Consider the following 12,210-nt stretch of genomic DNA (forward strand, 5'->3'; position numbering starts at 1 on the left):
ATTAAGGAGCTCGGTAATTTAATTTTAGTAACAATTCCTTTCCAAAATTTCCGCACATTGAAATCGTCTATTAAAATTTGAACCAATCAAAGACAAAAAATAATGGGAAAGCAATGTACTATTTGGTATTATATTGATGATACTTTGCAAATTCTGGAAATAGTTAAAAATATAAATGGAAAATACATATTTTTATTATTTTCGGATATTTTTCATATTTTTAAATCCAAAAGAAAGAACTTTTTTACCATTACATAATTCAGCTCATTAGTTTATATACCAGATATACTGCTCTCTACTTGGGTTCAAACTGAAAAAGGCAGGTAAAATGAAAATGCAATTTAATGCCAATACCACTTCGCAACTTCAAGGTGAATCTTCCAACAAACCCATACCGCTTTTGGTTTTAAGAAAACTAGGAGTGAAAAAAATTTATAATTTTAAAAGATCAATACGGTACCCACTTTTTTATTGCAAACATATTCTTATATATTTGATAAAATGGTGGAGTTGATGGGATTGATTGGTCAATTTCACGAAATAAAATTGGTCACTAAAAGAAATGAAAAAAATATATATATTCCATTGAAGCCGTTTAATGTAAACAGGCTTCAATGGCAAACGGTATTCACATTTCATAATATCTTACCTTCAATAAACGTAGATTGTTTTCCATTTTTACAATACCACAAAACACAAACACAGGTAATTTCAAATGCGTTCTCTCATATATTTTTTCAAACCTTTACCACGTGGCCATTTGTTGTTGCACACTTTATTTATTTCAACCCTTTGCTATGATTTGTTGTTGCGTTCAATATATTTATGCACACATTTTGAATGCAGCAGACAGAATGTCGCCAATCATGTTTTTCAATTTACGCGAAAAACAAAAACCCAACCGTTCGTTATGAGTTACTTCAACAGACTGATCTCTCCATCATACCTTGTTGAATAAATACCCATTCTCTTGTTCTCTTTTCGCTCTTTCCATTGCTCAAAATTGGTGATTGGATCAATCACATGTGTAATTGGAAACGGAAAAAATGTCAATCACGTTTGTAATTGAAAATTATTTTCGAATTGATTAACAAATTGATTGAATCAATTAATATTTTAATTGGAAACGTAACAAATATCAATCAATTTTTTAATTGGTTTTTATTCGGATTTGATTAAATAATTAATTGAATCAATTAACATATTAATTGAATCCGTTTCCAAATTCAATTAAGTGTTTAATTGAAAAAATTTTGGTCATAATTTTTTGTGTGTAGACTCAAAATATCAATTAAGAACAGTTCAACGACTAATTTTATGATAAAATAAGCAACAAAAACAAACAAAATACAATCAGTTGCTCAACTTAATGTAAATAAGTAAGTACAGTCACAAGCCTTCGGAACAAATTATATTATGAGCTTCACGTCTCACCATGCCAACATTTACATTTTTATATTCCACACCCTTTTATAGTCAATTCGATGGCACGGAGTAAAAATTAATATACAGTTCAACGTTCTTGTATTTTGCTCGTTTCTTATTGCGGACAAAGCAAAAGGTGAAATCCCCTCAGAATTTTATACTCATCATCATAGGATGTTGTCAGATTAGGGGACTTTTCCCCAAACTGGGGGATTTTTTTCTCGTGATTGGAGATATTTGTTCGACGTTGGGGATTTGGCAGGGGTTTTTCCGGGGGTATTTCCACCATCAATCACATAATATTAAATTTGCTATACACCCAGAAAAAAGTGCCTTCGAAACTAAAGGAAAAATTTTTCATCAACATAGTTTATCCATTTTATTTCCATTAAGGTAAATTTTTGTGAGAAATAATAAAATTTACTCGTTTCAGTAAAAAAATTCCTAAACTGTAAGCAGTTAGGAATAGTTCATTAACTAGAATAAGGCATGGAATTTTACTCATACTGTTTTCTTCGCTGGGTATAAGAATTTCCTACTGAACAAGAAAATTTTATTCACCGATAACAAAGCATTCGTAAAAATAAACAAAAAACGAACTAAAACCAAGTTTCCTCAAAATTAGTAAAATTTCTTATAAAATGATAATTGCGACTTCCTTTATAATAGAAACTTTTCATATATACGAACAACACTTGGCTTAGAAAAATATTTTAGTTCATTCGTACTAAGAAGTTTGCAATCCTTTCAAAACGTAAGGAAAAAAACTTGTTAGAATATAGGAAATGTTCCTATATTTCTATTGTCTACCTGTAATCGATACCTGTCATCGTAATCGATGTGTTTGCGCGTGGGTGTAATCGATATGTTTGCGCGTCGGTTGTTTTTTTCTAGTTGGAATCGCGTTGTTTTGGTATACGGAGAGATTGTTAAAAAATAATATGGTAAAATAATATAATAAATAGCAATTAAAATATATACAATATTTGTTATTTTAAATTAGTGAGAAAATTTTTCGTTTTTTGAAAATAAATCTATCAATGTCGTGATGGTGTATAAAGGAAGAAAACACCAGCAGAATAATTACCCTTTCATTTGTCTTCATTTTGGAATCTTCAAATATCAGGTAATATTCAGTGACGCTAACCTTTTGTTAAAATATAAAAAATGTTTTATCATTTTTTATATTTGTAGGTATTGAAATTGTAAAAGGAGGACAAAATCGTTAGGAAGCAACTTATTAAAAGTGAAAAGTACAAGAAGAAGATGAAAAAGTGCGTTTTACAGTTGATAATATCACATGGAAATTGGAAATAGTGGAATAATAAACTAATATTTCAAGGACAGTCGATGCTGTTGATTCTTAATAAATATATTCAATATATTAATAAAACATGTCTTTTATTGAAGATAAAATTGCTTATATAAATAAATAAAATTGTATTTAAAAACGAAGGCAAGCAGTTGTAATTATCAAGTAAAAGTTTTACCACAAATATTTAAGATTTGTCCAAATGAATGAAAAAATTTTAATAAAATCATTCCATATATGAATTCAAATCAGTTAAATTTTTTCATTCTGTAGTATAGTGGTACATAAATATAGGAAAATGTTAACTAATATATGGAATGCATTTTACCTAATTTCTACGAAAATCACATCGTTCAAACAAATAAAAATGTCTTTGGCGCTATACGAAGTTCAACTTTCTTCACAATGAGTTCATTTTAACTTAAAGAAATGGTCACTTTTTTTTGGGTGTAGAATGTGTAAAAGTTAAGTACGATAAGACTTATATGTCAATCCTGTTTACCACCTTCTTGACTTTAATATTTTTTTGTTTTCATGTTAGCCTGATATCAACTTTCTCGTTTCTCGTCAAAATCAATTACTTTACATATGGGTGGGTGAGATGATTCAATTTGTGTCTTATATATTAATTTCATATGAAAATTACGAGAATCACTGCTCCCAAAAAAGCCCGTATCTAAAAAAGGTATTCGGTTATGTTCTGGGTTTCACATGAAAGACTTGAGGAGAATTCCCCTTCTGTGAGTTCCCTCACAGAAGGGAAATTTTTTTTTAATAGAATCGTTCTTATTACCAAAAAGAAGGATTTGAAAGCGAAGTAAGTCTTTTATTTTCAAGTTTTCTGCATCCTTGATAAGTATTGGGCGATAAAAATAACATGAAGGCCCTTTAAAAATCAGATTTAAAAATATACCACAAATTGACCAAGATTCCCCTTTCACTTGTTGCAAAAAAATTTCGGTTGCTTAAAAGCAGCTGACTTTATATATGTTCGAAACGAGAGTGTTGCAAGATTTTGAAAAAACGCATTGAAACTTTGTAATTGAAAATATGTGTGCTAATACACCCAGAAAAAAGTGACCCCTTCTTTAAGTTAAAATGAACTCATTGTGAAGAAAGTTGAACTTCGTATAGCGCCAAAGCCATTTTTATTTGTTTGAACGATGTGATTTTCGTAGAAATTAGGAATAATGTATTCCATATATTAGTTAACATTTTCCTATATTTATGTACCACTATACTACAGAATGAAAAAAATTAACTAATTTGAATTCATATATGGAATGATTTTATTGAAATTTTTTTCATTCATTTGGACAAATCTTACACATTTGTGGTAAAACTTTTACTTCATAATTAGAACTGCTTACCTTCGTTTTTAAATACAATTTATGTTTTATTAATATATTGAATATATTTATTAAGAATCAACAGCATCGAATCTCTTTGAAATATTAGTTTATTATTCCACTATTTCCAATTTCCGTGTGATATTATCAACTGTAAAACGCACTTTTTCTTCTTCTTGTACTTTTCACTTTTAATAAGTTGCTGCCTAACGATTTTGTCCTCCTTTTACAATTTCAATACCTACAAATATAAAAAATCATAAAACATTTTTGTTCCAAAAGGTTAGCGTCACTGAATATTACCTGATAATTGAAGATTCCAAAATGAAGACAAATGAAAGGGTTGTTATTCTGCTGGTGTTTTCTTCCTTTATACACTATCACGAACATTGATAGATTTATTTTTAAAAACGAAAAATTTTCTCACTAATTTAAAATAACAAATATTTTATATATTTTATTTGTTATTTATTACATTATTTTACCATATTATTTTTTAACAATCTCTCCGTATACCAAAACAACGCGATTCCAACTAGAAAAAACAACCGACGCGCAAACATATCGATTACACCCACGCGCAAACACATCGATTACGATGACAGGTATCGATTACAGGTAGACAATAGAAATTTAGGAAAATTTCCTATATTCTAACAAGTGTGTTTCCTTAAGTTTTGAAAGGATTGCATACTTCTTAGTACGAATGAACTAAAATATTTTTCTATGCCAAGTGTTGTTCGTATGTATGAAAAACTTTCTATTATAAAGGAAGTCGCAATTATCATTTTATAAGAAATTTTACTAATTTTGAGGAAACTTGGTTTTAGTTCGGTTTTTGTTTATTTTTACGAATGCTTTGTTATCGGTGAATAAAATTTTCTTTTTCAGTAGTAAATTCTTATACCCAGCGAAGAAAATAGTATGAGTAAAATTCCATGCCTTATTCTAGTTAATGAACTATTCCTAACTGCTTACAGTTTAGGATTTTTTTACTGAAACGAGTAAATTTTATTATTTTTCACAAAAATTTACCTTGGAGGAAATAAAATCGATAAACTATATTGATGAAATTTTTTTCCTTTAGTTTCGAAGGCACTTTTTTCTGGGTGTACTTTTTAGATTACAACGAAGTATGTATGAATATGATCATTAAGAGTAGCTAAAAATTTATAGACTGAACTTCTAGGTTCAATTAATGTTTTATTTCATAAAAATCTAAATAACTCGACAATTAATTTGTAAGAAAGCAACTAAAAGTGCACTGAAAAAACAGTGAACCCTTTTCCATTGCAAAATGAACTAAACTGTAGTAATATTGACCATGATTTAGCCCTTAAGATTTTTTTCAACTTGTCTTGTTTATAGTTCTCTTAAATTTTAGTTCATCTATAACATTGTAGTTTAGTTCATTTTTACAACACCATAAGATTTATATACTCCTACCAAGTTAAAAAGTCAGTATTATTTTGGTTTACTTGCTTATTTTGTGGGAAACCCGATAATAAAAATTGGTTAACAGTCTCTTTAAAATGTCGACGACTAAACTATTTTTAAATCAATCATTCCACAGTAAAGAGAAATTAAATAATTAAAGGAACAACAAACCGTTTTACTAATTTGAACATTTTCATACATTAAAATTAAACTTTCTTTAAGCAAAAGTACTTTATTATAAAAACTTATGATGAAAGTTCTTAATACAATGTTTTTTGTGAATACAAGTTATGACCACGTGGAACAGAGAGTAGTTAATTTGAACCCGCTGTTTGGACATCCTTTTTTTATTCATCGTAGGTAATTTTTCACATATCTTTCCGGGAAAAATGGAAACAATAATGAAAATTGTTAAAAATTAACACTTTGTAATGAAATATACTTTTTAATTCTTCATTTTAGCTTGTAACTTACCATATTTGGGGGCATTTTATCAAATGGTGTAAGGAATTCAACTTTTCGTTGGAAAACGTATCTCATAAAATTGGTACCTGAAACAATTACAGAAATAATGAAGTATTCTAAATAAACTCATAAAACTGTGTTGTTGTCGATGTGAAGGATATAATAAAAAAATTTTCTAGTTGAAAGAAAGCCAAAGTTTTAATATAAAACTTACCAATTCTCTATTAAATTCTACGCTGAGGGGAAATATAAAAAGTTGTCAAAATTTATTTGGGTTACTCTGAAATTAAATATTTATTTTTTACATTAAATAAAATTATTAAATAGGGTTTCAAAAAATCTAATGAAAAAATAATAATATGCATAAAAACCAAATATTCTTGATAACCCTAGACAGTCATCATTCGTCAAAATGACACGTAATTTCATTGTCGATTTAAAATGCATTTTAGTCTATTGGGAAAAGGTAACTTTAAATTATACTAATTCGACCGTTTTATGAATTTTTGTTTTATACTACTTAAAACCAAATTGAATAAGAAAATAAATTCAAGTTTGGTTCACTTTTTCGATCACGATGAAAATTATAGCGTCTTGAAATCAGCCGTAGTCAAAATGACGAAGGATGACGTTAATGTACAAAAAATAATCATGACTGTCCAGGGTTAAAAGAAAGTTAAAGAATCCTTACCAATTCACTATTAAATTACAGGCAAAGGAGTACTAAAAATTTGTCCAAATTTTTAAGGGGTTATTCTGAAATTAAATATTTGTTTTTACATTAAAAATATTACATTGGTTTCCAAAAAAATTGATTAAAGAAATACTAAAATAAGGCATTAAAAACCTGTAATTTTGATGATAAAAAGGTCACAAAAACGTAAATATTCTAGTTGAAATAAAGCCAATTTTTAAAAGAAAACTTACCAATTCTCTATTTTTCAAATTTGTTCGAATCCATCTGGAGTTGCTCTGAAATTAAATATTGTTTTTACAACAAAGAAAAACATTAAACTAGTTTCAAAAAAAAAAATAATAATTAACACATAATAATATACATAAAAATATTCTTTTTAAAAGAAAGTCTTATTAAAAAAATACTTACCAATTTATGAATAAACTATACGCTGAGATATAACAAAAATTTTCCAAATTCATGTGGAATTGAATATTAATTTTTTACATTGAAAAATAAAAAGTTCAATACACTTTCAATTTCAACATATTTTCCTAAATATTCTTAATAACTTTTTTCTAAACTACCGAAAAAATATTAATAACTTTCATTTAAAATGTTTAATAAACAAACACCAATATATGTCTCAAAAATCCAAAATATTCCATGCCTTTATATTCCCTTGTTGCATACCTACTTAAAAGATGCAACAGCCCAGGCCAACGCCAACTATACAACTGAAGCATGCCAAACAAAACCAAGCAAAGCCAAAACATTACTACAACAACAAAAACACATGTGCTTTTATTGAAAACAACACCTCATCCAGCCAAATAAACCATCCGCGAATAACAAACACACACGCACACAAACCACTAAATGAACAAAAATAAAAACAACCCCACGCTCATGTATACACAACAAAACTCAAGTAACATCATCTTTACATTAATCACATTCCACTATGCCGATAAAGATCCCTGTACTATGTATGCATTAGTTCATCGCATCTGCTGACAATTTACTCTTAGAATAATATTCGTAAAGGCACGTCAGTTTATGAACGATGAAACGTTTAACTTAAAATTTCCAAAATTTTCATGAAATGTTATCCACCATTTTTGACGAAAATGTCTATAAATGTAATTACATGTGAACTAAAAATATTTCATTGGGTAATTTTTTACCAACAATTATTAACTATAGGAATTGTCAGTAAGAAATTGCTATCCACCTTCAAGTTCATTTTTCGTAAAAAAATATTTTCTCATACAAAAAAATCTTATAGTAAATGGCACTTATTATTTAGAAAATACTTTACATTTCACAAGTAGTTTTATAGCATGACAAACGAATTTTTAACTACCAGTTAAGAAATTTTTTAAGGAAATTTCCATCGTATTTTGTAGGCCATGAACTAAACGATTGCTACTTAGAATTTGTAAAATTTCCTTTCGAGTAGTTAATTTTCGTTGAAGATACGAAAAATGAACTAAAATTCTGGAAAATTCTTGTAATAAATTATTGTAAAAATCTTCTTAAATTTACGAGATACTTTTTTTGTGTAGTTCCACACTATTCCCAGCAAAAAAATTGGGAGTTGTTCTAAAGGTACAACTTTAAAAGCACTTCCAAAAATTTCCTCACAAAGAAGTTAATTATTTTAACTACACAGGAAGATTTTTTACTTATTTTTTTCATATTTTAATGGGTAATTTTTTGTTTTCTTTTTTTCAAAGTTTTAAAAAAGAGTAAGAATAAATAAAATGGTAAAAATAATTCAAATCCATTATGTAAAAATCGATAATTTTTGAAAATATTCGAGGGAAAACGTTTCAAACAAGCGTTAGAATGCATTAAAAACCATAAAAATTATAAAAATTATTATTTGGGAAAATATCACAAAATTTTTTAATTTACATTCAAAACACTGAATTCGGATCACACCTTAAGAATTGATGCAAATTCATTGCAACGGGTGTTGAAACGGTGAACATTCGTCCTATGACAACATTGCTTCTCCGCCAATTTTACACCACTTCCGGATCCAAAACACATTTTCACTTCTTTTTTGGCGATGCTTTTTTGCAGCATTATTAAGATATTAATTTATGAAAGAATAGTTTTAATATCAATTAAATTTTTTTTAATTAAATTGACTAAACCAGAATAAACAAAACAAGTATATACGGCCGTAAGTTCGGCCAGGCCGAAGCTTATGTACCCTCCATCCATGCTTCGAAACTTCTTCTAAACACTGCCATCCACAATCGAATGACCTATGTTGCGGTAACGCTTGCTGATGGCAAGGTATCTTAAAACCTCCTAACACCATCTTCTAAATTGTATGTAAGTCCATACGTTGTATATATTAAATCAAAAAAGATCGATCCAATACGTATATAATTCAGTTTGAAAAAGTAGAAATAAAATTTTAACAAAATTTTCTATAGAAATAAAATTTTCACAAAATTTTCTATAGAAATAAAAATTTTGACAAAATTTTCTATAGAAAGAAAATTTTGACAAAAATTTCTACAGAAATAAAATTTTAAAAAAATTTTCTATAGAAATAAAATATTGGTAGATTATTTTGGCTCGAGTGGCAACCATGATTATGAACCGAATAAAATTTGAACAAAATTTTCTATAGAAATAAAATTTTGACAAAATTTTCTATAGAAATAAAATTTTGGTAGATTATTTTTGGCTCTAGTGGCAACCATGATTATGAACCGATATGGACCAATTTTTGTGTGATTGGACCAATTCTGCAACGGTTGTTAAAGATCATATACTAACACCATGTTCCAAATTACAACCGGATTGGAAGAAATTTGCTTCCCTTGGAGACTTCGCAAGCCAAATCTGGGGATCGGTTTATATGGGGGCTATATATAATTATGAACCGATGTGGACCAATTTCTGCATGGTTGTTAGAGACCATATACCAATATAATGTACCAAATTTCAGGCGGATCGGATGAAATTTGCTTCTCTTTGAGGCTCCGCAACCCAAATCTGGGGATCGGTTTATATGGGCGCTATATATAATTATGGACCGATGTGGACCAATTTTTGCATGGTTGTTAGAGACCATATACCAACATCATGTACCAAATTTCAGCCGGATCGGATGAAATTTGCTTCTCTTTGAGGCTCCGCAAGCCAAATCTGGGGATCGGTTTATATGGGGCCTGTATATAATTATGGACCGATGTGGACCAATTTTTGCATGATTGTTAGAGACCATATACCAACACCATGTACCAAATTTCAGCCGGATCGGATGAAATATGCTTCTCTTGGAGGCTCCACAAGCCAAATCTGGGGATCGGTTTATATGGGGGCTATATATAATTAAGGACCGATATGGACCAATTTTTGCATGGTTGTTAGAGACCATATACCAACATCATGTACCAAATTTCAGCCGGATCGGATGAAATTTTCTTCTCTTTGAGGCTCCGCAAGCCAAATCTGGGGATCGGTTTATATGGGGGCTATATATAATTATGGACCGATATGGACCAATTTTTGCATGGTTGTTAAAGACCATATACTAACACCATGTACCAAATTTCAGCCGGATCGGATGAAATATGCTTCTCTTGGAGGCTCCACAAGCCAAATCTGGGGATCGGTTTATATGGGGGCTATATATAATTAAGGACCGATATGGACCAATTTTTGCATGGTTGTTAGAGACCATATACCAACATCATGTACCAAATTTCAGCCGGATCGGATGAAATTTGCTTCTCTTTTAGGCTCCGCAAGCCAAATCTGGGGATCGGTTTATATGGGGGCTATATGTAATTATGGACCGATGTGGACCAATTTTTACATGGTTGCTAGAGATCATATACCAACACCATATACCAAATTTCAGCCGGATCGGGTGAAATATGCTTCTTTTAGAGGCTCCACAAGCCAAATCTGAGGGTCCCTTTATATGGGGGCTATACGTAAAACTGGACCGATATGGCCCATTTTCAATACCATCCGACCTACATCAATAACAACTACTTGTGCCAAGTTTCAAGTCGATAGCTTGTTTCGTTCGGAAGTTAGCGTGATTTCAACAGACGGACGGACGGACGGACATGCTTAGATCGAATCAGAATTTCACCACAACCCAGAATATATATACTTTATGGGGTCTTAGAGCAATATTTCGATGTGTTACAAACGGAATGACAAAGTTAATATACCCCCATCCTACACCCTCAAAAAAAAATCGCTTCTTTAACATATGTTCCAAACATATTTTGCAGGAAGCACATATATTATTGCATACTGCCGAAACATTAATATGTTTGTTTTATGTGAACATATTATATGTTTGGAAGCATTTTGAGCCAAAAATATTATATGCTTGGAAGAATTTCCTAACATACTCGTAATTTTCACTTCCACGATTTTTTTAGTTATTGGCACCTTTCTCTGTAATACAAATAATGTTGAAGAAATTATTCACTTTTATAAATTTTTTAAATTTTACCTTTCGCCTGCACGGAGAATCGAACCGAGGACCATACAGTTTGTAAGCCAACACACTATCCACTGGGCTACATAGCTGTTATAGTCACCAGTAGATAATTATCGTTTTAAGTTACATTTATATAGCATAGTTTGCAGCGCCCACGAGCCTATGCAAACATAACATTATTTAACAGAAACATACATTTGTTTGCCACGTGGAGCAGTGGTTAGCATGTCTGCCTTGCATGCAAAGGGTCGTGGGTTCAATCCCTGCTCCGACCGAACATTTTTTTTTTTTTTTTTTAATTTACACATTTATATTTATACTATATTAATTTTTTTTAATGAAACTTCGAAATGTGTGTTATTAAAGATTTATAGTCAGTAACAGTGCTTGATATAAACGAAATTGACTGATTTTTGGATAAAATATTATTTTTTATTGCAAAAATAACAATCTTGTAATAAAAAACTGTTTTTGTACAAAACTTTAAAATTTGGAAGGAATTCAAAAACTAACAAACGAAGAACGTGGAGTCGAGTATAAACATACATACATAATTTTATAATATAAACATAAATTTATTTAGGAGTGAACAGTTTTTTACTAGCATTTAACACCATCGCTCTAAAATTCCTTTTATTTTTCTTTAATAATTCATTTTAAAGAAAATAAACTTTTTAAATTGTTTTAGCTGTAAAACTCGAACTTAATGCCCGCTTTTATATTTGATGGTGTCCGTCAACTCCTCGTGGACTACTTTTTAATAAAGAGGAACTAAAGTTTGTTGTTTTACATTTTACTGTGTAATTTTTCACTATTTCCTCCTTATTTCATTTTACTGTCCCAACTCTAAAAAGAGTATAGTGCCCTTTCGTTATTTTTATGAAGACCCCTGATTTCTTTTAACGAACCAAGAAAAAAATTGTGCCCATAATGCCAAAATGATAAACAAAACACATGTCCACACATACATAAAATGCTGCTCTCAAGGCGAAAACATAAGCTGTTTGTTTTTCAAATGTCTATTCTCTTGGTTCAGAATGTTTATTCTCTTTAT

At 29.8% G+C, this 12,210-nt stretch overlaps 1 protein-coding gene and 1 long non-coding RNA gene across 10 annotated transcripts in view; both read left to right on the plus strand.

Annotated features, from left to right (window-relative positions):
- The window catches only part of TTLL4A (Tubulin tyrosine ligase-like 4A), a 673,269-nt gene that overhangs the window by 586,109 nt on the left and 74,950 nt on the right, over positions 1 to 12,210 (plus strand). The window contains exon 11 of one of the 9 annotated variants that reach the window (XM_075295714.1): positions 6,090 to 6,177. The exons of the other annotated variants lie outside the window; for them this stretch is intronic. Within the exon in view, the coding sequence (XP_075151829.1) occupies positions 6,090 to 6,095 (6 nt within the window). The 3' untranslated portion in view covers positions 6,096 to 6,177. Of the gene's footprint in view, positions 1 to 6,089; positions 6,178 to 12,210 lie in introns of those variants that run through there. 9 annotated transcript variants of the gene reach the window in all.
- Positions 2,239 to 2,880, plus strand: LOC142223485 (uncharacterized). The gene is made up of 2 exons (XR_012718754.1): positions 2,239 to 2,551; positions 2,620 to 2,880. It is a non-coding gene; the product is annotated as an uncharacterized LOC142223485 (long non-coding RNA).

Source organism: Haematobia irritans, chromosome 2 (assembly GCF_050003625.1).
Source record: "Haematobia irritans isolate KBUSLIRL chromosome 2, ASM5000362v1, whole genome shotgun sequence".
Taxonomy (NCBI): Eukaryota; Metazoa; Arthropoda; class Insecta; order Diptera; family Muscidae; genus Haematobia; species Haematobia irritans.